The 25,564-nt window shown below is 44.7% G+C and overlaps 4 protein-coding genes and 2 long non-coding RNA genes across 10 annotated transcripts; 3 read left to right on the forward strand and 3 right to left on the reverse strand.

Annotated features, from left to right (window-relative positions):
- Positions 1–1,040: 1,040 nt before the first annotated feature.
- LOC117142018 (putative uncharacterized protein DDB_G0271606) lies at positions 1,041–4,750 on the reverse strand. The gene is made up of 3 exons (XM_033305882.1): positions 4,495–4,750; positions 4,272–4,372; positions 1,041–3,337 (listed from the first exon to the last, which is right to left on the reverse strand). The coding sequence occupies exon 3, from the start codon at positions 3,271–3,273 to the stop codon at positions 1,366–1,368; it is 1,908 nt and encodes a 635-aa protein (XP_033161773.1). The 5' UTR covers positions 3,274–3,337; positions 4,272–4,372; positions 4,495–4,750; the 3' UTR covers positions 1,041–1,365.
- A 312-nt stretch (positions 4,751–5,062) lies between these two features.
- Positions 5,063–7,654, forward strand: LOC117142019 (glycine--tRNA ligase). Its single transcript, XM_033305884.1, has 2 exons — positions 5,063–5,150; positions 5,239–7,654. The coding sequence occupies exon 2, from the start codon at positions 5,491–5,493 to the stop codon at positions 7,528–7,530; it is 2,040 nt and encodes a 679-aa protein (XP_033161775.1). The 5' UTR covers positions 5,063–5,150; positions 5,239–5,490; the 3' UTR covers positions 7,531–7,654.
- A 115-nt stretch (positions 7,655–7,769) lies between these two features.
- On the reverse strand, positions 7,770–9,760 carry LOC117142021. 2 transcript variants are annotated; one of them, XR_004459520.1, is made up of 4 exons: positions 9,663–9,760; positions 9,302–9,596; positions 8,843–8,864; positions 7,770–8,791 (listed from the first exon to the last, which is right to left on the reverse strand). It is a non-coding gene; the product is annotated as an uncharacterized LOC117142021 (long non-coding RNA). The 2 variants fall into 2 exon arrangements; XR_004459521.1 differs by lacking the exon at positions 8,843–8,864 and having other exon boundaries at positions 9,663–9,755.
- LOC117142017 (CTP synthase) lies at positions 8,007–21,948 on the forward strand. 3 transcript variants are annotated; one of them, XM_033305881.1, is made up of 5 exons: positions 14,579–14,744; positions 17,372–17,705; positions 19,635–19,805; positions 19,874–20,375; positions 20,440–21,948. In XM_033305881.1, exons 2-5 carry the CDS (start codon positions 17,552–17,554, stop codon positions 21,512–21,514), a joined length of 1,902 nt encoding a protein of 633 aa, XP_033161772.1. In that variant the 5' UTR covers positions 14,579–14,744; positions 17,372–17,551; the 3' UTR covers positions 21,515–21,948. The 3 variants fall into 3 exon arrangements, with proteins under 3 accessions (XP_033161770.1, XP_033161771.1, XP_033161772.1); XM_033305879.1 differs by lacking the exons at positions 14,579–14,744; positions 17,372–17,705 and adding an exon at positions 8,007–8,489 and having other exon boundaries at positions 20,440–21,944; XM_033305880.1 differs by lacking the exons at positions 19,635–19,805; positions 19,874–20,375; positions 20,440–21,948 and adding exons at positions 18,157–18,306; positions 18,362–19,549 and having other exon boundaries at positions 14,577–14,744.
- Positions 9,957–17,352, reverse strand: LOC117142023. 2 transcript variants are annotated; one of them, XR_004459523.1, is made up of 4 exons: positions 16,838–17,352; positions 11,583–12,068; positions 10,388–11,417; positions 9,957–10,049 (listed from the first exon to the last, which is right to left on the reverse strand). It is a non-coding gene; the product is annotated as an uncharacterized LOC117142023 (long non-coding RNA). The 2 variants fall into 2 exon arrangements; XR_004459522.1 differs by having other exon boundaries at positions 10,388–12,068.
- A 913-nt stretch (positions 21,949–22,861) lies between the features above and the next one.
- Positions 22,862–25,532, forward strand: LOC117141787. Its single transcript, XM_033305421.1, has 7 exons — positions 22,862–23,452; positions 23,517–23,674; positions 24,016–24,160; positions 24,232–24,639; positions 24,699–24,975; positions 25,033–25,139; positions 25,196–25,532. The coding sequence occupies exons 1-7, from the start codon at positions 22,942–22,944 to the stop codon at positions 25,489–25,491; spliced, it is 1,902 nt and encodes a 633-aa protein (XP_033161312.1). The 5' UTR covers positions 22,862–22,941; the 3' UTR covers positions 25,492–25,532.
- Positions 25,533–25,564: the final 32 nt, after the last annotated feature.

Consider the following 25,564-nt stretch of genomic DNA (forward strand, 5'->3'; position numbering starts at 1 on the left):
GACTTGCTTACAAAAACACAGACGAATGCAACGAACCGAATAATTTTGTAGGTTATGTTGGACACTTTACGTAAAATTTGAATTTTTTAAAATTTAAAGTTCAACACGAAGACAACACAATGGGGGAAACTAGCTACTTAAAGCGTGAACTCTTAATTAATCATTGTGTGATTTTCAGTGCTCCTCGAGGGAGAAAAAAACCGACAAATTTGAAAATTAAAAACAAAAAAAAGCAATAGTGCAACCGATCTGAAACAGTTGCACGTAATAGCGAGCGCGATGCAACTGAGAACCAAATCCATTGCGAAGAGTCTTTATATTTTTGGGATATCGGGGGATGAACCCGCTCTTTTTCTCCCCATCCGGATACTGTAATGCTCAGTGAAGCACAACACGAGATTGTTTTAAAATAATCAATCGTAAACAAAATTTGTTGCAGTGGCATTGAGTTGGGGAGAGTCCGAAAGAGAATTCACTGTATTACTACCAGATCGCGAGAGAAACAAAGAGAAATCCGAGAGATAAAGGGGAGGAAAGTAATTAAGTTTTATCGGTTGTTCTATAAATAAGTTTTAACCAGAGATTAAGGAACTACAAGATATATTCGATAAGGAATGATTTAAGGAAGTGAGAACATATATATATGGGCATAAATGAGACATTTATTTATAGGCTAGGGAAATATAAAACTTTCTTTTCATTTCAATTATTCCAAAAATCTGAAATTGAATGCTAAAAGAATATTTATGATGCTGTGAGAAAAATATTGGAAGCTCAAAGACATATTTGAGTGCTTTGATATCAATAAAAACAAACTCACGTATATTTTAATATAAAATATTTATTTTTATCTATTTGTTATTGCTTGTCGGTATTTAGTCTTAAAGAACTCGGTGAATATACCAGTATACAATGTGTATATTCATATAAAAATATCATTCGATTAGTGTAAATATAATCCTTTATACACTTATTAACAATTGCTAGTCAGTTATTTGTTTATAAATGCTGTTAACTATCTAAAATATTTCCACATTTTCTAGGCATCCTGTTGTAAGGCGATTTCTGTCCCCCTCGGGGATAATATTGTCCTGTGTTTTTTTTTTTTTGTACTTTAAAAATTCAATACAAAATTTGAATGTCGTTCGATAAATTGCTTTCAATACGTCAGTTTTCAGTTTGGCAGATCTTTTGAGCATTGTTATTTTCTTGATCCTAAATAACTTGGCTAACGAACTTAAAATTCGAAAGGAGTCCAATAGTTTGAGCTGCTTTTGCTCTGTAGTTTCTCCAGTGCTACAAAATTAGTTTAGTTAATCACATTAAAAGGTGAAAGTGCATGAGAATTCCGTGCAACCTTATAGGTCAATTGGGATTTCCGCCCTCCTTTTGCTTAAATTTGGTGGAGTATTTGTAGAAATCGGACATCTCGAAGGGTTTCGTCACCTCTTTGTACGGCTGGAAAGTGGCCTGCTGAACTACGGTCATGTTTTTAGGCGACTCGATGCGAATATCCGGCGATAAACTGGCCGTGGCCACTGTTACTGGCGGTGACACCAGCGCTGTTTGTACAGCATTGCCATGACCAAGTCCGCTTGAACTGCCATTACCACTATGACTTAGGTTCTGATTCTGAGTATGAGCCTGATTTGCGGGTGGCGGTCTGGGCGGCGGCGTTGGCTGCTGCATTTGACTTGGCTTAGGTGGTAAATTTCGCAGCGCTGGTATGTCCAGAGGTTCCAGCGGATACGACACAGATATCCCCAAAGTTTGTTCCATGGCATTGAGATACGAAGTCGATTGACTTAGCAGGGCTTTCGAGCTGGTATTCACCGCATAGCTGGCACTGGGATAATTCGGAGTCGGCCGCTGGTTGGACATGGAATAGTGACGACCCGCTACCGACATGGACTGCGAGGAGAGCTTGGCGCGGGGTTTACTTGAGACCATGGCAGCTGCGCCGGGATTACTACTCCCATTACTACTCCCAGCTGGACTGTGGGGCTGTGAATCCATCTGCCTGATAACAGCTGGCCCATCTAGCGAAGATTCCAGCCACTGCTTGGGCTTGGGCTTCTTCTCAATGGTCGTGGACGAGGATGACAGTGAGATCTCATCGTGCGGCGGAAAACGGCTGGGTGGCATAGGCACCGCCAGCATATCGCTGGAGTGCGATTTCACCTCTATTATGCCCAATTGTGGAGGAGTTAAGGGAGCTATGTGTGACTGAGAACGCCAGCGATATTGCTGCTGATGCTGGGCAGCTTCCATGTCCACGGAAACATAGCTGGGCGCTAGGGATATAGCATCTAGCTGCCGCTGGTGGTGTAAAGGATTACGCTGTTGCTGCTGCTCGTAGCTGATATTACTGGGCGATGCCATTGGGGACACATATTTCTTGATGTTCTGACTTGATTTGATAAAGCCGCCCTCATTGTAACTTTGATGGGTGGGCGATAGGTAATATTTATCGCACTGCACTATAATTGGTTGCTGCTGGGGCGCCACTTGTGGCGGTTGCCTTAAAGTTGCTACATTGGATGAATTCGCCGAGTACATGGATATGACATCCGGCTGTGATCTCTGGTAGTTCATGTTCATCGCTAAATGAGCTTGTTGCTGATGCTGCTGGCGCATATACTGCATTTGGCTCGGCGTGGGTGTGGGTCGCTTCTTCAGGGCACTCTTCACCAGAGGCGGTTGTTGTTGCGCCTGCTGCTGGGCCACGCCAATCACCAGCATATCGCCCGCCCCCGCCGATGAGGTGGGCTGGTAATTGTCATATTCCGAACTGCGATTCGATAGCGTTTCCGACTGTCGATTGTTATTGTTGATGGTCATTTGGCTCTCGCGACTTTCCCGACTCGTTGTACTTTGTTTTCTCCTCAGAATTGAGCTGTTTTCCCTTGCCAACGCTTGCAGCTGCTGTTCATGTTTGTACTGTTGTGCTAATTGGACGAAAAACTCATTGACCGTCATGTGCTCGTAGTTGCCATTGATGATGGCAGTCTCCTGTTTCTGGATTTGCTGCAGCAGCCAGCTCTTTTCGCTAAGACGCTGCTCCAGGGCCTGTTTCCTGGCCTCCAGATTCTCCTTCTTAACCTTTGGATCATCCTCGTTTTTATTGTTGTTGCTACTGCTGCTGTGGTTATTGTTTATGTTATTCGTATTGTTGTTGTTGTTGAGACTGTGCGTGGAGTTGCTTGTAGTTGCCGCCTGCTCTTCATCTTTAAGACTGGCCATATTTCTGCTCTTGGGCGCTTTCAATTGCATCGCCAGTGGTTCGTCGGCTTCGTTGGTGGGTTGTTTGTGCGGGTTTTGATATTTTCGGGGGATCCTAGAAAAGACAAGCAGTCTTCGATCAGTCGCCTCCTAAGCTCATTTTGTTTTTATGCAATTTATGGGTTTATTTTGGGGTATTCACCCGCTCTGATACAATACTATAAACATTCATTTTTGTTTACTACATTTTTTTATAGATTATTACAAATTTTGAAACAAGAAAGAAAATATAACAGAATTAGTCTGTAACTCAGAAACTTATTTTCCTTAGTTAGTCTACAAAAACCATCTGAATTATTATTTTTAAATATATTGTATGAGATCTTATGGTATCAGAGCTGTCGAATACCCCTGGATGATTTCGTTCAGAGTTAGCATTTTGAATTAGAGACGTGCACTAGTTTATTAGGATATTAATGCTTTTTGTTGTATGTACAGACTTAGTTTTTGTTTGTTTCCGATTTCCAACCCGTTTCATCACGCACCACAACCACAGTAAACCTTGAAGCGAACCCTCTCCAAAAAATGGCCAGAACATTAACCCAAAACATAGAGCATCCCGATGAGGTGTTGTTAGGTTTGTTGTGTCCGTGTTTTTGAACATTTTTTGGTTTTGTTTCGTACAGTCTTGAGTTTGGCCTTCGTGGCCGGCGATGACTTAATATCAAACGTGCAAAAGTCGTTGAATTAAGTGCGCCTACAGTGGATGCTCGCTGAGAGGAACCAAACTGGTTTTTTCTCCGCATTCTTAATAATTTCCATCGTGGGGGTTGGTTTCTAATTAAAGAACCTCCACTGTGCATGTTAAATGATGTAAAATTGTGTGCACACATACACGTACAAAAACAAACTACGCTTATGACTAATAAATAAATTATAATGCATACTTTATACAGATCGATTGGCCCACTCATAAAAAAAAAAACAAGACAACAACAAAAACAGGTCAAGAACGGAAAACGGTTAAACAAAAACAACTCGCAACTCACCGAACGAAGACCTTTGTTGTTGTGACCGCTGCCTCTTTGGCCGGTGTATGTGTGTGTGCGTCGTCGTAAAAACAAACATCAACCGTTATGTGTGGCAGCGCCTGTGAATGAGTTAATTTTTTAAGCGTTTGCAATTAAGATTTCGGCAAATTGGCAGGAAAACAACATTTGTATTAGCAGCTCAAGTGAGAGGAACTGCCGAGAGAGGGAGAGAGGAGCACACCTTTCTGTTTTATCGCTCGAAATGCGGTCGCATAGCGTCGCTGTTGTTGCAACGCCGCGTCCTCTCGGATAGAAAACACACGAAAACTCGTCCTGTTTTTCACATTAACCGCTTGTTTTTCAATTTGTGCGATACGCGTTTGAGCAATTGGTTTGGGCAGCGCTTGAGTTCGGCCGAACTAAACCAAAATTGAGCAAATTATATGGGAAAAACTTGCAAGAAAACAGACTGCAATGCTGCGCCTACATAATTAAAACAAAAACTAAACATATCGATAACGAAGAAGGCCCTACCCGATATCGATGTACTGGAGTGCTGGAAAACATCTTAAGGTGCTGTTATTAAGAGCCGCCCTGTTAGAGACAAGTGATCGATGTTGCCGACAATGAAACTGTGACTTTGGGATACCTTAATTTTGTCAGAAAATTAATAATTAATAATAATTCCATCGCTTATTCAACTTTAAAGTAAAGATTAAAGAATATTATCTATGTTGAAATCGAACTATCCAAGACACATTTTCCAAATATTGCTACAAGTCGCAACTTGCGCATCACTGAGCAGCTCTGTTAACCATAATCAGTGTTGTGCAAAGACAGTGCTGCAAGCCGGCCGACAAAGACTCATCCAAGTCGAAATTGCAGCCGCAAGTGAAGGTATTGCAGCAGTAGCCAATTGGACGGTTTATTACATAAATTCGCGTTTTTCGGCAGAAAAAATAAAAGCCTCTTTATGTCATTGCAGTTGTTAAAAGCGCTACCCCACCTGCGCAGCGCCACCACAGCCGTGAGAACTCAGATTGCGAGAACAACGTGGAGCGAGCACATTGCCACGAAAGTGTTTTTTGGCACCACTACCACAAAAGCTACTCCCGCCGCACCACCACCACCTCCACCCACGCAACCGCAGCAGCCAGTTCCACCTGCAACCACAAGTTGGGGCACCAAGAAGCAAAATAGAAAGGTAAAACTAAGATCCGCCGCTGCCGAGTTCATCATGTCGAATCCGGAGATTGAGGCCCAACTTGCTCCGTTGAGGGAACGAGTTCAGGAGCAGGGTAACCTGGTGAGGGATCTCAAGGCGAAGGGTGCCCCCGAGATCGATGTGAAAAAGGCAGTAGCCGAGCTGAAGGCTCGCAAGAAGCTGCTGGAGGACAAGGAGCTCGCCCTGACCCCCAGTGTCGTTAGTTTCGATCGCGCGAAGATGGAGGATCTACTCAAACGTCGCTTCTTCTACGACCAGAGTTTTGCCATTTATGGCGGCATCACCGGCCAGTACGATTTTGGGCCCATGGGCTGTGCCCTCAAGTCCAACATTCTGGCCCTGTGGCGTCAGTATTTCGCCCTCGAAGAGCAAATGCTGGAGGTGGACTGCTCTATTTTGACTCCCGAACCTGTGCTCAAAGCCTCTGGTCATGTGGAGCGTTTCGCTGATCTGATGGTCAAGGATGTCAAGACCGGCGAGTGCTTCCGCCTGGATCATCTCATTAAGCAGGCTTTGGAAAAGCTGTCTAAGGCCAAGGATGCAACTCCCGCCCTGCAGGCCGAGTGTGAGGATATTATCATTAAACTGGATGGCCTGAACAAACAGGAATTGGCTGGTGTCCTGGCCAAATACAACATCAAATCTCCCTTAACCGGCAATGATTTAACAGAACCCATTGAGTTCAACCTGATGTTTGCCACCCAAATTGGACCCACTGGCTTGGTCAAGGGATTCCTGCGGCCCGAAACTGCCCAGGGTATCTTCGTCAACTTCAAGCGACTGCTGGAATTCAATCAAGGCAAGCTTCCCTTCGCTGTGGCTCAAATTGGCAACTCATTCCGCAATGAAATCTCACCCCGATCGGGCTTGATCCGTGTGCGAGAGTTCACCATGGCGGAGATTGAACATTTCTGTGATCCCGTGCTCAAGGATCATCCCAAATTTGGCAACATCAAATCGGAGAAGTTGACCCTTTACTCGGCCTGCAACCAGATGGATGGAAAGTCTGCCGCCCAGGTGCAAATCGGCGAAGCAGTGGCATCCAAACTGGTGGCTAACGAGACACTTGGTTACTATATGGCCCGCATTCAGCAGTTCCTTTTGGCTATTGGAATCAAACCGGAGTGCTTGCGATTCCGGCAGCACATGTCCAATGAGATGGCTCACTATGCTTGCGATTGCTGGGATGCCGAAATCCTTACCTCCTACGGATGGGTGGAGTGCGTAGGATGTGCGGATCGCAGTGCCTACGATTTGGGACAGCATACGGCCGCCACAGGTGTGCGTTTGGTGGCCGAGAAGCGTCTGCCGGCTCCCAAAACTGTGGAGGTCAGCGAGATTGTGCCCAACAAGCAGGCTCTCGGCAAGACCTTCAAGAAGGAGGCAAAGAACATCACGGATGCGTTGGCTAAGCTTTCGCTGGAGGAGATAACCAAGGTAGAGGAACAGCTGGCTGGCGATGGTCAATACAAACTGACCACGGCCGATGGTCAAAGCCACGATCTCGGAAAGGACACCATCAGCGTTAAGCACTCTACGAAAACGGTCCATGTGGAGGAGTTCATCCCGAGTGTGGTTGAGCCTTCATTCGGCATTGGTCGCATCATGTACTCCCTGTTGGAGCACAGTTTCCAGTGCCGCGACGGCGACGAGCAGCGGTGCTACTTTACGCTACCGCCTCTGGTGGCGCCCATCAAGTGCTCCATCCTTCCGCTGTCCAACAACACCGACTTCCAACCTTATACTCAGAAACTGTCTTCTGCCCTGACCAAGGCGGAACTTTCGCACAAGGTGGACGACTCCAGCGGCTCCATTGGCAGGCGGTATGCCCGCACGGATGAGATTGCCATTCCCTATGGCATCACCGTGGACTTCGACACTCTAAAGGAACCGCATACGGTGACTCTGCGGGATCGGAATACTATGAAACAGGTGCGCGTCGGTCTGGAGGAGGTTGTGGGCGTCGTCAAGGACTTGTCGACGGCGAAAACCACCTGGGAGAATGTCACCGAGCAGTATCCTCTGTTCGAGCAGCAGGAGGCCAGCAAGTAACTGGTTGATAAAGGAATTTCTTACGCTTGGCACGCATTTACGGAGTTTCAAAGTTTTCTTATTTTTGTATACCTACGCTTAAAGTTCAATAAATATGCAACATTTAATGCTTTGCGCTTTGAAATGGGAGTGTGTTTATTTTCAATATGAATTTAATGTTCATTTTCAAGAAATATTTTTTCTCGGAGAAATTTCTTTTTAAATTATTTAATATAATTTTAAATGTGCACATACTTTAAGTTTGGATAAATGACAATTCAAATTTACCGGATATTATGATTTATTTACACTTTAAATGGGTAAAATAAATCGTGAAATTCCTTTTAAAAACACAAACTCTACACAAAGAGTAAAAATATAAACAAATGAAAGTAATACGAATTGTAGGCCAATGTTTCTTTAGGCTTCAATCGCAAGCTTGCGTTGTACAAATAAATCAACAAATAAATAGGTAACTTCTATGCTAAAATGACATTTGATTCTTGTTTATTTTTCAGTGCGAGGAGTCATGTAGTAGTCATGTAAGAGAAATGTAGATGTTCACATCCGCGCGGTTTTGTGACGTTTAACAACACATGTGAGTCACTGGTATTATCAATAAAATGAGTGGTGGTCATACCATACATGCGAATTTCTAATTTCTTAATTCAAAAACCACGTGCATAAAAAGGCAAATAAACAACGCAATTGTTGCTCGGATTGCCCCAGATTGAGTGTCCATCGCGAATTGAACCGATAATACAATTATCCGCGAGATTTGGTGATACGATAGTTCGAAATTCGAGACGGAAAGATGAAATACATCCTGGTCACTGGCGGCGTCATTAGTGGCGTGGGAAAAGGAGTGATTGCCTCCTCGTTCGGAACGCTTTTGAAATCCTGTGGTCTGGATGTAACCTCAATCAAGATTGACCCCTATATCAATATAGATGCTGGAACCTTTTCGCCTTATGAGCATGGTGAGTTTTCAAGAGCTCTTCCCATTATATGATATATGGTGTGTATAGTATATCTTGCTTTCGACATTCGAAAAATGTCTGGTCTCTTATTTTGGCAATTTTTCAATATTTTGCCCATCTGTGCGAGTGTGAGTGTGCGGCGAGTGTCAGTATGTGCATCTATTGTTGTAAGACTGTTGTTGTTGCAAAGGCCACGCGTCTGGTTGTAACCACATGGTGTGAGCGGGACGGAAAAGGGAAGAGAGCGGTGTGGCAGTGTTATCGAGAGGGGCAAAAAGCGCTCTCCCGCCAAAATCAAAAACCTGAGCAAAAATAAACGTTTAATAACAAATAAATAAAGTAACATCACTTACGATATGGCAAAACTTTTTAAATCTATAAAGACAATAATATATAATAATAATTATTCAATAATAAATGTAAGGTGAAACAAATTTTTACAATTTGTTTCATTTGATTTAATACGGGGTGCTTGTAAAAAGAATCAGATTGTATAAAAGTCTCATCTAAAAGCATATGGTAAAACTGTTTTTCTCTGTGTAAATAAATTAGAGGAAGTGTAACAGAGATAACTAGAAAAGCAGTCGTCAGCTGTTTTTCATGCGGTCTCTTTCTCTCGCTCTCTGGTAACCAGCAACAATTGCACGTGTTTTTGAATCTTGGACTTTGACAATAAATTTTTGTTTATAAACAAGTTTAGTCGGAAATGAAAAAGAAATTAACGATTTTTAACCGGGCAGCAGTGATAGCAAGCAATTGCTACCAATGCTCATGCTCTTGTAGAATGAATTACGAAGTTAGATCTCTCTTACCTTCTTCTTTTCTCTTTCTTAATTCCGCTCTCTGTTTTTGGCTCTCTCATCACAAAATCGCCTCCCCCAACCGGCAGACGGTTTTTTGTTGTTGTTATTGTTGCTTGACATTGAAAATGAAAGTTTTTTCTGTCCGTTTTACTTGCTCTGCCTTGCTCGTTTGTTTCTTTTGCTCTTTTTTTGCCTCTGTTAGTGATTAAATTTGTTTGATTGTGGAAAAGGGAAACTTTTCACACAGCTGCACTTTAAATTATTGTAACCGATCGATCCGAACTCAATGACGGCTAAAATAGGACTGACATTAAATTTAATTGAGAAATAAGAACTTGTTGTTCCTCTCTCGCTGATCCGTTTTACTTACTCTGGCTCTCCCTTCCAGCAAATTGATAGCAACAATAACAACAACACTTGCCAATTTATTTATTGAACGGTCCAATGCAATTACGATGCGTTTGTTTGCCTGCGTGTGTTAAGTGCGTTGAGAGCGTTCACCTGCACGAAATTGATAGCGATTTTATAATATATTTAATGATTTAAATATCAAGCATAAGTCAAAATCATATCATATTAAACTGTGATATTGTTGACGGCTCCCTGTTGGATCATCCGCTTGGCCTCCTCCAGGGACAGCTCCACCACCTCGATGATCTCGTCGACCATGCCGCCGCCACCTGTGGCCATGTCCGCATCGGTCACCTTGCAGTAGTAGTACATGGTTTGCTGGGCACCCGACGAACCAACTCCAGATCTGCAAAGGATTGAGATGGAAATGCATCAATGCATTTTATTGTGGTTATTTTATGCGTGATTTTCTGACCGATTTTCTAGCCAAACATAAAATAACTAAAAGCATGCATAATTGTATTGTTTTTTTACTTGGTATATAATTGAAAATGCTTCAAGATGGTATGTGTTTGTAATAAAACAAAGTATTCTCAGTTGGATGGTCTATTAGGTTAGGTTCAATTAATATAAAAACATATAACTAGTTAAAAAAAAATTAAGGTTTTATTTTGAGGTTTAATGCACCTGGTTGAATGGTGAATCATTTCAGTTGAAAAATGTGCCTTATCAATTATTACTCACTTTGAGTGGTGTGGATAGGTCCAAGCAACTTCGATGATTGGAATGGGCGGTCAGTCCATCTCCCTCTCGCAACGCACCATCCCCCGCCCCCGCCCCGTTAGCCCGTTCATCCATGGGGGATTACTGTCTGCCGCCTGTCATTTGCATTTTTGCGTCCAGCTTACACTTTTTGGGGGTCGAAATGCACAAAATGCAATTCTGCTCATTTGTTGTGTCTGTAGTTGTTGCGATGCGCTTGAGTTCGCTGCCAACGTCGACTGCGACTGCGACGGCGGCACATGCGTGTGCTTCATTTGTTTTGCGTTAATTTCGGTAGTGTGAGTGTGAGTGGGTGCGAAGAAGGGCTGTAAGGAGGAGGTGGGGGTTGGTGGGTAGGGAAAGTGGAATGGGAAATGGCAAGGGTCGCCATATTGGCCGCTGCGGTGTTCCACCTTTTGAGGGTGTCTTCTTCTAGCTGCCGAGTGCTTGTGTTGCTTTGTTGCTGCCTGGGCTTTTTGCGTGTGCTTTGCGCTCCGTCATGCTCCCTCCCCTGCCTCTGCCCCTTCCCCTTCCCCTCCCCCAGACACAGGTCCATCGGTCACATTAGCGTTTTTAGCCATAAAAGAGCCAGGCTCTTGTGCTCTCCGCCGTTCACCGCCTTCGCCTCCTGCTCGTCGTCCTCTTTGTCCTCTCTTTCGCAGCTCTGTCTGCCCATTTGGTTGCGGCCCCGTCATCGGCGCGTCAACATCGTTAGCAGCTGTTGCTCTTTGCCTGTGCGCCATTAACTGCCCCCTCTGGCACCACCCCTCTGGCTTCCACCGCCTTTTTGGCCTGCATTTGCTTTGTTGCTGGATTTCTGCTTGCGCATTCGTTACGCTCACGTTTCGTTTCGCGACGACAATAATGCTTGGGCCTCTGCTGTTGCTGCTGCTGCCGTTGTTGTTGTTGTTATTGCTGCCACCTCTGGCTGCTCTGATGCTCCTCTTCCTCTTTTTTTGCTCACACTCCAGCTCCGCCTTGTGCGTGTGCTGCCACATACAGTAGTAACTCACTAAGATTAGATTTCCTTTATTAATCTAGACCATATTTGTATGTATGCCATTCGAAATTTGCTTAATTGCACTTATCGACGCTCCACTGTACCCATGTACATATGGCCCGCGTGTGCGAGCTTTTGTGCGTGTGTGCGAGTGTGCAAAAATTAAATGGAAAATACCATTTCGCTGTGGCGGCTCTCCAGCCCAACTCTCCAACGACAGCTCGCCAGCAGGATGTGACCGTTGCTACGCGTTGCTGGCGTCTGAGTTGAGTGGCTGCCTCCCAACGCCGCCCCTCGGCCACGCCTGCCACCGTTCCGCCCCCTCATTTGCTGGCACACGCACACACACACACTACGGTTAACTGATGGGCCCGCACGTGTCTGTGTGTGCGTGTGTGTTCTATGGCTTCATAAGCTTCAATCTTGCGTCTGGTCGAAAGTTTGCCCACTTGCCATAACTTTAAGCATAGCTTATGGATCGCCTTAAGTAATTGCATTGGACAGCAGGGAAGTTACGGAACACAGTAGCCGTTAGTTAAATTATCTCCATTTTTGTTGGTCCGAGCAACTTAGTTACTGATTAGTAATGGCAAAGGTGTGTTCTTACAAGATTAGCAAACTCTAGCATCCCAGAAGTTAGCTTCAGCCAGTTATCATAAAAATCTGCAATAATAACATTCATAAATTTAAATTATTAAGTATTAAAGAAGTTAATAACTTTGTTAGATACCTTCAAAGATATCTTAAAAATATACAATTTTAATAATCCAACCCTAGTTATAACAATCCTGTGGATTTTATTTATCAAAGTATCAAAATTATGTTATATTATATTATTATGTATAGTTCAACTGCAAACCTATAGATGTACTATAGTTATTCATATAAGAATAGCTAACGGCGATTATGCAACTGGGGGCGCGATTCCGTTGCTTAATTGTGAGAAATTAAATCGGAAAGTTCGGTGCGGCTGGCCAATCGCACTTGCCCCTTACAATACAGCGTTGTATTACGACCTCGCTGCCAGCCAGCTCCGTTTTTCCACCCAACGCCACCCACCTCACACTTACGGTGTCTGAGCGACAGGCGCCAGAAGAAGAAGAAGTGGTAGCCGGAGAAGGAGACGAGGAGGAGGAAGCAGAAGCAGAGAAGTGATGAGCGGGTGCAGCGAAGGGGAGGAAGTGTGAAGTGTGAGAGCGGAGAGGAAAGAGGAACAGCGGTAGCTGTGGAGCCACAGCCAAATTCACATCGATTCGCTTTGCCCGGCGTTTGTTGCACCGCCCCCGTTGGTTCTTCTTCTTCTGCTGCTGCTGCCGCCGCTGCCTCCTGTCGCGTGATTTTAACGAGCCTCCTCTCTTCCGCCCGCGCCCGCACCAGCACCCGCTCCCCTTGCACCCCGCTCTCGCTCTCTTCATGGTTTATGCTTTTCGCTCGCTAGCTCGCTCGCTTCCGCGCGTCGATTGTTGTTGGCTGAGCATGCAGTAGGCAGCCAGGCAGGCAGGACAGGAAGAGCGAAGGAAGAGTGCGGAAGCACGGGGGCAGGGAGGAGCTGGAGGAGAGCAGGCCACCGGCTCCACCTCACACAGACAGCACGGCTGGCTCTCTCTCGCATGTGTTTGTGTGGCCGTGCGGCTCTGGGTGAGTGTGTTGGTGTGCGTGTGCTGGATAGCCGGCAATAATATGCCCAAAAGCAGCAGAAGCAAAAGCAACAACACGGGGAGCCAGAAGCGAGCAGAGCGAAGCAAATGGCGGCGGCCGTTTTTAGCGTTTGTGCGCGCTTCTCCACCTCCCCCTGGCTCGCACTCTCCTCCCCCTCCCCTATCACCACCGCATACACATACACAGGCACACATTGTGTACGTATGTATGTGTGTCGCGCCGGCAAAAGCAAAAGCAAAAGCTTGTGGCGTGGCTTTGGCTCTCGCCTGAAACTGAACTTAACTGCCAGCCTGCTGACTGCTCTGCCCCACTGCCCCTCCCACCGCCACTCCGCCCATTGGATGGCCTGCGTCTCCTCGCTGGCGTTTTTTGCGTTTCAGTGTGCGCTTCTCATGCCCTCTCTTTTCCGGAGGGTATTGCCAGTTCGACGAGTGGTTGGTTGGACATTCGGATGCGAGAAGAATGAGACGATTTAATCTCCCACCTAACAGCGTTTAAGTAATATCTTAGTATTTAAAATTATCTATTATATGTAATGAACTTGACAACTAAGTTTATTAAATCTATATAATACAGTTTGACAACTAGATTTATCAAATTATCTTAAAACACAATGAGGACACCTCCGGGATCCTAACTCTTAAGATTACATTTCAAAAAGGTTTATTGCTAAGTACTAGAAAAGCATATACCACCAATATCAAGAGCTTATTTATTGTTTGTTAGTCATATAGGCGAGAATTTTGGTCTACTGCACTTTGCGACGTTATAATTCTTAACTGGTTTTGGCTGCTTAGGTTCTTCACATGATACTTTTCATTGATTCTTAATCTCATTAAATTTCTACAAATCTCAACCGGGACTTGATATTTTCTCGTTATCCGCTATATATCTCAAGACAATTCAAGGCAAGAGTATCATCATTTTCGTTCTCTCTAGAAGGCCTTTAGGACTTTTTTTGTTGTTTTTTTTTCATATTATTTTGCCTGCCTGCTGCTGCTGGTGGCTCTGTTGGCTGTTTGGCTGGCGTCGTTTCAGCTGCCGCCGCTAGTTGGCACGTTTTGTTGGCTGGCTGGTGGCTCTGGCTGGCTCGCTTGGCTTTTGGGGGGCTTGTGGACCTGGCCGGGGATTTGAATTTGGAGTGGGAACAGTAGGGAGAGCGGGAGTGGGAATGGAAATGGGACTACTACGACTGCGACTGGGCCTGGGCCTGAACACGGCCTGCTGGCTGGCTGGCTGGCTGGCTCATGGCTCATGGCTCTCGGCCTGATGGCGGATGGCTTGACTGCAGCCTGTCGCAGTGGCAAATAGCCGATGGGTCAGAGGGGAGGTGGGGAGCGAGAGAGTGTGAGAGAGGGGGTCGGGGCAGGGGCAGAGCGGTCTGTGTGCGGCAGCGGTGGCGGCGCGTCAACGGCAGCAAAGGCAAAAGCAACAGCAACAACGCTGCGACAGCCAGCAGCAGCAGCAGAAGCAGCGGCGCTTCGCACTTTGCTCTGCTGAATTTTCAATTTCAGTTGTAAGCTGACTGCAATCAGCAGTGGTTCGCATTTTGGTTCGGGAATTCGCAATTCCGCAATTCGGCTTCTCGACTTCTCATTCGCGCTCGTGGAAAACGCTCTCGGGACATAACGGAATCTACGGGCCGGCGCGGCTGACCGAGCGTTTATTATAAACTTGGCGGTAACAGAAACATACACACACACACACACCCCACTGATTCGCCACCCTCTGGAAACCACTCACATGTCCCGTTAGTTGCGACTCCTGGCGCGCTAATTTTTGCATATGTGTGTTAGCGAGTGAGACACGCACATGTGTGTGCGTGGGTTTTATTGATTTTATAGAGAAAACTATATGGTTTTTTATTGCCTTACCCCCCTTTGAGTCCATCTTTCTTTGCTCTTCATTCCTGGGCCAATTTCAATGACAATTTTTAGCGTGGGGGGGGGGGGGGGGAGTAAAGAGATGGATATTAAAGTGGCGAGAAAATGGGAGAGGGAGTAGTTAACATAAATGAGAGCGGGAGTTTGGTTAGGGAAACGCTAGGAACCGATATATGATTGACAGATCAGGTGGGCTTGTAAATTGAAGATAAGAGAAAAGATATTTAAGCTTTGTAAACGGAGAAAGAGTAAAGAACTTGAATGTAAATCTTAAGGAAAGGGAAGAAACAATGAATACAGTTGAAACTTTAAAGCCTGAAAGGGAGTAAAGAAAACAAAGGGTTAATATTTCAATGCGTGTGCAAATGACCTAAGTTAACTTATCGATATATATGAAAAACATCCACGTTCTGCAATAGGTTTAAAATAAATATGCAGGTTTAATTTAAATTTCAATTCCTCAAATTTGCTTTATCCATTTGTTCACCAATTCCAAGCAATATTATATTTGAAAAACGTATTTGTTTTTCCGTTTTTTGTATTCCTGATAAGCCATAAGTAGTTTCGAGCAAGCTATCAATTTAACATGTTAATGTAACTTAACCACATTTAATGTAATCTGAACTCTCCACACCCTTCGGCTTTTCGTGGGTTAAGCAAAAAGAGAATTGGAAGTGTTCAGAAGATTTCCAGGCTCTCATTCTTTCTTTCATTTCGATCAATACATCGCCTTTATGCAAGATCTGACCTATAAATAGTATAGTTATTCAGCCAAAGCAACTCTCTTATCTCTTGTTTCCTTGACTCTTGCTGATAAGCAGCGGGAAATCAAAGTTAAGGAAATGATTTCCAAATCCCCACAGTGTTAGTCCACTTAGCTGCCAATTTCCTAGCCAAACAGCTTCCAGTTCAAAAAAAAAAGCATTGAGCGTGTATGTGTATGTGTGAGGCCTCATAACTTTCCACGGCGGGTCGAAACTTGTGAAATTCTTGGCTACCAGCAGAAGAGCTGTTAGTTACCCAGCTCCCAGCTCCCAATCACCTCGACAGCAGCTGGGCCAGCTTTTCAGCATGCTTTTCCAACCCCGATAGCCCCCTCCCCTACATTTTTCACCCTGCCCTCGCTTAACAACAACAACAACAGCAGCAGCAGTGAAACACACTGTCGCCGGCAGTTTTTGCCCATAAAAACAGCAACGGCAACGACGAAAACGAAAATTTAACGACTGCGCAACGTGACGCATTATTTGTCTGGCTTGGCTTGGTCTTCTGGTCGGTCTCTTGTCTGCTCTGCTCTGCTCTGCCGTGCTGTGCCTGCAGCAAAGCTGTAGCTGCCGCCAGAAATTGCTTTTGCTCGCTGGAATATACATACATACATATGTATGTATATGCCTGTGAATGTGTGTGCTTTGCGGCCTGTGCCTTCGCATCCGCTCCCCTTGCGCCCCCTGTCCTCCTCCCCTTCGCACAATCCGAAGTCTCCACACTCCGCACGCTGCCGTTTTTAGTATTTCGCACTCTGTGCACGGCAAACATTTTTGCATGACTGACTGAATGCCGCCGCCTGCGCCTGACTCACACACACACAAACACCACATGTCCACATCCACACCGATGCACTGGGGCCAGACAATGCACTCGGAAAAAATGTGGGATGGGAAGGGGTGTACTGTATTGGTAATTAGTTGTGGGAAGGAGTAACACCTAAACTTTCTTATCGGTTATATTTACAAAAATTGTAGATTTTACAATTTTTATTTTCATATGCTGCCAAGTGCTACATATAAGTGATTGATTCTTATGTTATTCTTAAGTTATAATGCAATTTTGAAATGTATTCACTCCTTGCAATCCTCAAGATTTCTGAAATGGAATACTAAATCTATTCACCTGTTTTCCCAAGTGTATCCAGTGCAGTGCGGGAGGGTTGGGAGCAGGGAGAGACAGAGTCAGCGGAACCGGCAGCGTAATTGCAAGTGGGAGCGGGATGCAGCGGGGCTGTCAGGCAGGCTCGTGGAGTAACCGTTGGCTGGTTGGTCTCTCGGTCGTCGCTCATCGCCGTCTGTTCCTGTCTGCCCCGCGCCCTCTCGACCACCCTGGCGTGTTTATAATTTGATTTCGCTGCTTCTTTCCTGCCGCGTCCTCTTCTTCATTTGCTTCTGGCTGGGGAGCAGAATGCGAGGGAGGGAGAAGATGGACGATGGGGAGCAGAGCGAGCAGCGCGGCATTTCCTGTCGCCCAGCTCGATTTTGGGCCTAAGCCCAAGGAAGGAATCTTAATGAAGTTATTGTGTTAACAGTTTGGAGAGCACTGGCTGCTCATTGATGGTCGGGGATCGCAACTTACTCGTGGGTGGGAGCAGGATGGCTTTAGTGAGTGGTCAAGAAGCCGATTAAAGCTCTTAATTTCTCTCATTTCTCTCAGTGAGTTTGTATAGTGGTGTGCATGTGTGCCGTTGGAGCATGCAATTGCAATTCACCGTTAGCTGAGCGGACAAGTGAGACAGCAGGAGTTGCCAATTAAAAAAAAGTGTGCCCGCGAAATAGAGACAAAAGTGCAAAATAAAATATATAAAACTCACTCAATCGCTTTGAGCGCGCTAAGATGGCGCCAAAAAAGTCCACCATCGTGCTCAATGTGGAGCAGTTTATTCACGACATCGAGGAGCGCCCGGCCATCTGGAACCGCAACTTCCACTGCAACAAGGCCTTCCTCGAGCAGATGTGGGACGAGCTGAGCGGAGCGCACAAGCTGCCAAGTAAGTGGAGCATGTTTATGAAAGGAGTTCCCAGAACAGTGTTGCCAACCAAAATTCGATTAAAATCCGTTTAACTTAAAAGTATCCAAATTTTATTACTTTAAATAAATATAAATATGAATGAAATTAAATTTTTGAAGCGAAACAGTATTAGGCTTTGTTTTTGTAGAACCGTTAAAAACATGTAGAAAATAAACTTACTTTACATGAGATAACTACCAAGAAAAATTCTGTGTGTCTGTGTTCCTTAAAAACTTTAAAAGCATTTAAAGCAATACATTTTAAATAAAATGAAAAAGTTTGTAACCTCTTTAATTTAAAATAAGAAGCTAAATTTAATAGTTTTCCGTTCTAATCAGATTTGGCGAATAAAAAGCCAAGTTGGCAACACTGACAATGACTCCAAGCGCGAACAAAGCGATTTCTATCGTTATCCCACTCTCTCTCCCAGAGATCGTTCTCAAGGCCAAGTGGAAGGGACTTCGAGACAATTTCCGCGTGGAGTACAAAAGGATACCGCGGGCAGATAACGGTGATTTTATGGTGGATCCGGCCACCTTTGAGTCCAAATGGCTGCACTATTATGCATTGTTGTTTCTAAGTGAGTTCAAGTCATGTAATTATTTACTTTAATAAATGGGTATTACTTTCTTTAGCTGACCACATGCGTCATCGTTTGCCAAAGAACGAACAGGATCAGTCATTTTACTTCAACCAGCAAAGCGAGGACTGTGAAAAGACAGTGGTGGAGCCGGATTTAACAAACGGTCTAATACGTCGTCTGCAGGACAGCGACGAGGATTACGACGAGGAGGAAATGGAGGCAGACGGAGAGGCTAGCGAAGCCACCATGGAGGAAACGATGCCCACGCCACCGGCTGCGCATCAAATGAATCAAGTTAGCACCACACCACTGGCCACCGGAGCTTTGCGGGCACAAGAAGAGGCACATCAGCACGCTTTAATCAAGGCAGGATTATTGCGCGCTCAGTTGATGGAGCTGGAAAAGGAGGCGGAGGACTTGAGCAGAAAGCCACCTCCGCCACAGCAACAGACATCTCCAGTGGCACCCTCACTACAAGTGCTGGTGGAACCACCAGCCGCACACTGTTCTCCACCGCCAATGGTGACCACCACATCCGCACAAGTACAACAACCGGGCTCAGCAGCTGTTCTGGCGCCGGCAACGACCACATCCGCGTCATCTGTTTCCTCGAACGGAGCGCCAATGGGCGGCAAGAGATCTGTGTCGCCACCGCCACTATACAACAAAGCACACCATCCGCTGGCCACTCTGGCAGCAGCACATCTTGCGGCCAAAGACCGAAATGAGGATTTCGGAGCCACCTCTGCTGTAGGAGGAAACGGAGATCACCTGAGCTTCACTCAACACTCCTACGCCAATGGACTGATACCCGCCCTTAAGCTGAAGCGGCCGCGTCTCTCCGAGGATAGCAACTTTAATGGTTCCTCGACAATGGACACTCCGCTCGTACCAGAGGACGATGACTACCACTACTTGCTCAGCCTGCATCCGTACATGAAGCAGCTGACCGCAGCCCAAAAGCTGCGCATACGCACCAAGATACAAAAGCTCATCTTCAAGGAACTCTACAAAGAGGATCTGGAGGAGTCCAAGTAGTGGAACAGCTCAGAACGCCTAGATTAAGCTCAAGACTGTACATACGCCCACTAGCCTAGATCGTAAGCATTATACTTAGTTCGTGTCCATGCCATGCTATTTGATTGATTTCTAGTTGAGCGCCACTCCAAGGAAAGCTGGGAGTGCGCCATTTACGCCTAAGCACAAATACCCTGGAAATAAAAATGTAACATTTAAATGATTTTCAGTTCTTTTCATTTTCACAAAGAAGGGTGGTCCACATTTTACTAAAACCACAAATTAATTGTTATAATTTTTTTTCGAAGGCGAGGTTTACGTATTGGACGATGGCGCCGAGGTGGATCTGGATCTGGGCAACTATGAACGGTTTTTGGATGTTACCCTGCATCGGGACAACAACATAACCACCGGAAAAATTTACAAGTTGGTTATTGAGAAGGAGCGCACTGGCGAGTACTTGGGCAAAACTGTTCAAGGTGAGTGAGCAAACTAGGTCAAATCCCATTATTATCCTTTATTTGATGTAACATTCTTTCCCTTGCAGTTGTCCCTCACATCACTGATGCCATTCAGGAATGGGTGGAGCGCGTGGCACAGACACCCGTTCAGGGATCTTCAAAGCCACAGGTGTGCATTGTGGAATTGGGAGGAACGATTGGTGACATCGAGGGCATGCCTTTCGTCGAGGCCTTCCGTCAGTTTCAGTTCCGCGTAAAGAGAGAGAACTTCTGTTTGGCCCATGTGTCGCTGGTTCCGTTGCCCAAGGCTACCGGAGAACCCAAGACCAAGCCGACTCAAAGTTCGGTCAGAGAACTGAGAGGCTGCGGCCTGAGTCCCGATTTGATTGTCTGTCGATCGGAGAAACCCATTGGACTGGAGGTCAAGGAGAAGATCAGCAACTTCTGTCATGTGGGCCCGGATCAAGTGATATGCATCCACGATTTGAACTCTATTTATCATGTTCCGCTGCTGATGGAGCAGAATGGAGTTATTGAATACCTAAATGAGCGCCTACAGCTCAATATCGACATGAGCAAGAGAACCAAGTAAGTTAGGGTCTTTATTTAAATTCTGGAAGTATGTAAATCACAAATTCTTTGTTATTTTTAGATGCTTGCAACAATGGCGTGATTTGGCGCGTCGCACAGAGACCGTTCGCCGTGAAGTTTGCATCGCCGTTGTGGGAAAGTACACCAAGTTCACGGATTCGTACGCCTCCGTGGTTAAAGCCCTGCAACATGCCGCCCTGGCTGTGAATCGCAAACTGGAACTGGTCTTTATCGAGTCGTGTCTGCTTGAGGAGGAAACTTTGCAGTCGGAGCCGAGCAAGTACCACAAGGAGTGGCAGAAGCTATGCGAAAGCGATGGCATCCTGGTGCCCGGTGGATTCGGTTCCCGTGGAATGGAGGGCAAGATTCGTGCGTGCCAATGGGCGCGAGAGAATCGAAAGCCATGGCTTGGCATCTGCTTGGGTCTGCAAGCGGCGGTCATTGAATTCGCACGAAGTAAACTTGGTCTCAAGGATGCAAACACCACAGAAATCGATCCGAACACAACTAATGCCTTGGTCATCGACATGCCTGAGCATCACACGGGTCAATTGGGCGGCACTATGCGCTTGGGCAAGCGAACAACTGTTTTCGCTGACGGTCCTAGTGTCATTCGTCAATTGTATGGCAATCCGAAAAGCGTGCAGGAGCGTCATCGGCATCGTTACGAGGTTAATCCCAAATACGTGCCCCGGCTGGAAGAGCAAGGCATGCGATTTGTGGGCACCGACGAGGACAAAACTAGGATGGAAATCATTGAGCTCAGCGGTCATCCCTACTTTGTTGCCACCCAATATCATCCAGAGTACTTGTCGCGGCCCCTGAAGCCGTCGCCTCCTTTCCTCGGCCTGATCCTGGCCTCAGTGGATCGATTGAACCAATATATTCAACGCGGTTGCCGCCTGTCGCCCCGCCAGCTATCCGACGCATCCTCGGATGAGGAGGACAGTGTTGTGGGTTTGGCCGGAGCAACAAAATCGCTGAGATCCCTGAAACTTCCCATCACACCCACAAATGGAATATCAACTGGTAGCAGCACTTCCGACGAAGGCGTTTATCTTACCAATGGTACCATCAGCACTTCCGACGGCGAAGGTGCCTGCGGAGGAATAGAACTTATCAATGGCTATAACTAAACTGGTAAACGGTATCTTACATCCTAAAGAGTTTAAGATCCGCTTATTAGACGTTCTTTTGTTATCGAAAACCCCAAAAGTTTGGGATAACTTAAGTTTACATGGGTGGGTATAATGGGGTATTGTCGATTTGAAAATGTTGACGTTTTATGGAAGAGGCGTTAAGAACACCCTTATAATTTGTCCTATTTAGCTTAAGTAAAGTACGATTTTTACTTTCAGTTTTCGTACATTTTTAATTTATATGGAAATCTTAATTTTTTCATACGATTAAAAAGATTTTAAAAGTTGTATAAATTTTACTTATCTCTATAGGTTACTTGATATTCCTACGATCAGTCAATTATTTTTAATCCTACCTTAAAATCGACACCTTGTTTAATCAAAAATTTCAATAGTTTTTAATCTCCTCAAATTACGAATAAACTATCGTATTCAGCTTATATTCTGAATAGTTAAGCAATATTGCTTTGATTTAAACAATATTGAAAGAAAAGAAGTGAAATGTTTTATTCCTATATATTTTTTGGATAAATAATGAAACAATTTCAAATGTTTGTGTTTTATTTTGAATTTAGCGGGCAGCAAGAACGGTATTGGAAATAGTGCGTGGAAAATAAGTGTGTGTGCTTTCTCTTTTCAAATTAGGCGCGAAATTTCGAAATTGAAATTGAAATCTGCTAGTCTTGATTAATTTAAATCTCTTATGAGATCATAACAAAGCCAATTTGTTTCCGAATTTTGTGGAAAAATGGCTTTTCAAGATATTCGTACCTATTGTTATGAATTTGTTCATACATAAACTATTGGAATACTCCAAAGACAATTGCTTTAAAAATAACTTAAAGCTTTTTGTCACCACGAAAAGTGTCAAATAGGTTTTGAAAATAATTCCTTCTATTTTTAACGACATTCCATCAATACGCGGTGCCATTAACTTTTTGGCAACTGATCTGAAGTCTTTAGGCAATAATGCCTGTTTTTGAAAATTGTTACAAAAATATTAAGGGATTATATATAATCAATCACTTATCTGCCAAGAACTATATTTTTAAAGAGCACCACAGAGTGGACTTCAGTGTAATTTTCTGCTTGTTGACGCAATTAGTTGAGATAGGCAGAGAATTAATCAAACGCTGGTACTCGAGAATAATAATGGACGCTAGCCCATGCGGATTGAGATTCGGATGCGGGATGCGGATTCAGATACCGGCTGGCGTTGTCAGACATCGTCAGGCCCGTGCCCAACAAAAATAGACATACATTTGGGCTTGCGGCCGCGATGAGAAGCGATGGCTAGCGGCCAATTGAATCGAGGCGGACCGCAAGACTCCCGACCAAGAACAATGCGCATTCTTCATTGTTCGTTCAATTGAGCAACGTGCTCTGGCTAATTTTGCACTCGAAATAAGATAGACGCAGCTAACATGAATCAGTCGGGGGTCCACAAAAAGAAGCCAAGGATTCGGAATCGCCAGCGCAACAAGATCAACCAGGTGCAGCAGGATCAGGGGGAATCTCCAGATGAAAGTGCTCCACTCGAAAGTAATGTCTCAAAAGCGGCAACTTCTATAGAAAGTAAACCTCCGGTGGAAAATCCCTTACTTACAAGTGGAAACCCTCTGCTTGAATCATTATCACAAATTGGACAAGTGGAAAATCCGCAAGAGAACGATACAATCCGGCTGATACAGCAACTGTTACGTAGGAAATTATTGGCCAAAAATAGTGCTGTGCCATCCAGTGAAAATAAGCCATCAACTGATCCGGCCAAAATAGTTACCCAACCAAAGGAAATCAAAAGTGAAGAGAAGAAACCGAAGATTTCGGGTGCTTCGGTAACTTCAAAACTCAAAACAGAAGCCAAGGCATCTGGAATTTCCAAAGAAGAGGAAATAAATGATCTGCTCAAGTGCTTGGGCAGCAAATTGCCAAAGGGTTCGTAATTAGATTATTATTAAGAAGTATTTACAATTCAAGATAACTAAAATATGCTTGATAGGATCTGGTGAATCCCCAGCAGCCGCCTTATTCAGCAATCTTGGAAAGCTTTTCAGCCAAGCGCCGCCCAGCGATGTCGAGTCATCCGATGAGGAAGTGGAGGAGTATGTGGAGTACATCTATAAGCCAAGGCAATACTTTATGGCCTCCCTGTGCAATGTAGGTAGTATTCTTTACAAACTGGTCCTAATTGCTGAAGGGATTATAGGTTAAAACTTGTGCATTTGTATACCCTACACTCCTAGAGAAAAAGGGCGTAATAGATTCGTTGAAAAGTATGTAACAGGTAAAATGGTTTCTTGATCATTCTATCGATATGCCCATTACTGGTGGCATTCAAGCTAGATGAGTAACAGGTATCTGATAGTCGAGGAAGTCGGCTATATATATTTATATACAAATTTAAAGGGCAAACGAATAAGATTTTTATACAATTTGATTTTATAGGATTAGTGTTGCATTTTTATCTTACTAATCCTTTTATTATACTCGCTCATCAGTTCTGCAAGTCGGATCTGTGCGCCCAGAATCGGATACCCTGCTCCCGCTGTGGACTGAGCTACTACTGCAGCAGTGGGCATATGAAAGACGACCAGGAGCACCGCCAGCTATGCTACGCCCTGCGCCAGACGGTGGACCGCAATGGTGAGTGTCTTTCCACGATTCAAAAATTCATAAATCACACTAATTGCCAATTTTTGGTGTGGCGGATGCAGGTCACGAGATGTTCTACAAGTGCGGCGACTTCAGTGACGAACAGTTCCGTTCCTACCGGATCGTGTGCATTCGCCAGGTGGAGAAGGAGATGAATCGTCAGCTCAGCGCAACGGAGAGGGAGTTGCTCCTATTCCCACTGATCTGTGCCGACTCAAAGTGCCGGGAGCATCGCTTCAAACGTCTATCCATGTGCGGAGGATGTGGCGAGTTGGCTTTCTGCAGGGATAGGCCGGAGCACCGAGGCAAGGAGCACGCCAAGTGGTGTGGAGCCTACCAGATTTTCAAGGCCTTCATCATGTTTCAGGAAAAGTTCGGCCGCATGGAGCCATCTCTGCCCAGTAAGATTCTTAGAGAACTGCCCATGGCTTGCTCCAACACCAAGCAGATGATGAAGAAGCTAAGCTTTAGTAAGTAAACACAAAGTATTTTAGGAATTTATTATAATGCATTAATATACTTATTAAAGATGTTACCAACGAGTGTGAGTACGCAGCACTTACCCAGGTGTCCACTGGCCCATTAACTGCCTGGTTTGCCCTGAAACTTTGCGAGCGCCTTAGAAACTGCGAGGAGATGACTTTTCACTTAATTGGAGCCGAGATCGAATTCGAGGCGGATATGCTGCAGAAATGGGAACTCTTCCTGCTCCACATAACGCCAGCGGTGAAAACTCTGAATGTGGTCTTTGTTGGGCCAGAACTTAATCCTAACAATATATCATTTGAACAGCTAAAGAAAATCAAGTGAGACACAGCTTTTAAAAGTTTAAACATTTTTCTAAAGATTATCAATCTATTTAGATGCTGCCGTTTCTGCAGAAGAGCCCAGAGAACGGTTAACTATCATTTTGAGAATAGTTTATATCACGATTACTGCAAAGAAGCGCACTTTCTTCAGCCGAATTTGAGTAAGTTAACACTTATTAACCGAAACTAATAATAATTATTATACATAAATTCATAGTTTGCTTCTTTAACTGCGGTCTGTACCGATCAACTGGTTTCGCTCTGGAGGATACTTGGCCAGATACCATTCAAGCCGCACTTAATCTCAACTGCCCCATCGTAGTTACTTCCTATACAAAATACGAGGCCCCTTTGGATATGATTCAATTTATCAACCAATCGAATCGGCATTTAAATGTCGTAATGCCACCAACTGTAAATCCGTTTTCCTCGGAAAAGCCAGAACGTAATTTTATATCAGATAATGAAGCGCCTTTTATGTATAAGAACTTTTACTGTTTTGTTGTTGACTAATCGTAGATCCACAGATTAGTTTTTTAATAAACACCAATATGGAATTGAGGTCAATTATTTATCAAAGACTGGC

The sequence above is a fragment of the Drosophila mauritiana genome, chromosome 3L (assembly GCF_004382145.1).
Source record: "Drosophila mauritiana strain mau12 chromosome 3L, ASM438214v1, whole genome shotgun sequence".
Classification (NCBI taxonomy): domain Eukaryota; kingdom Metazoa; phylum Arthropoda; class Insecta; order Diptera; family Drosophilidae; genus Drosophila; species Drosophila mauritiana.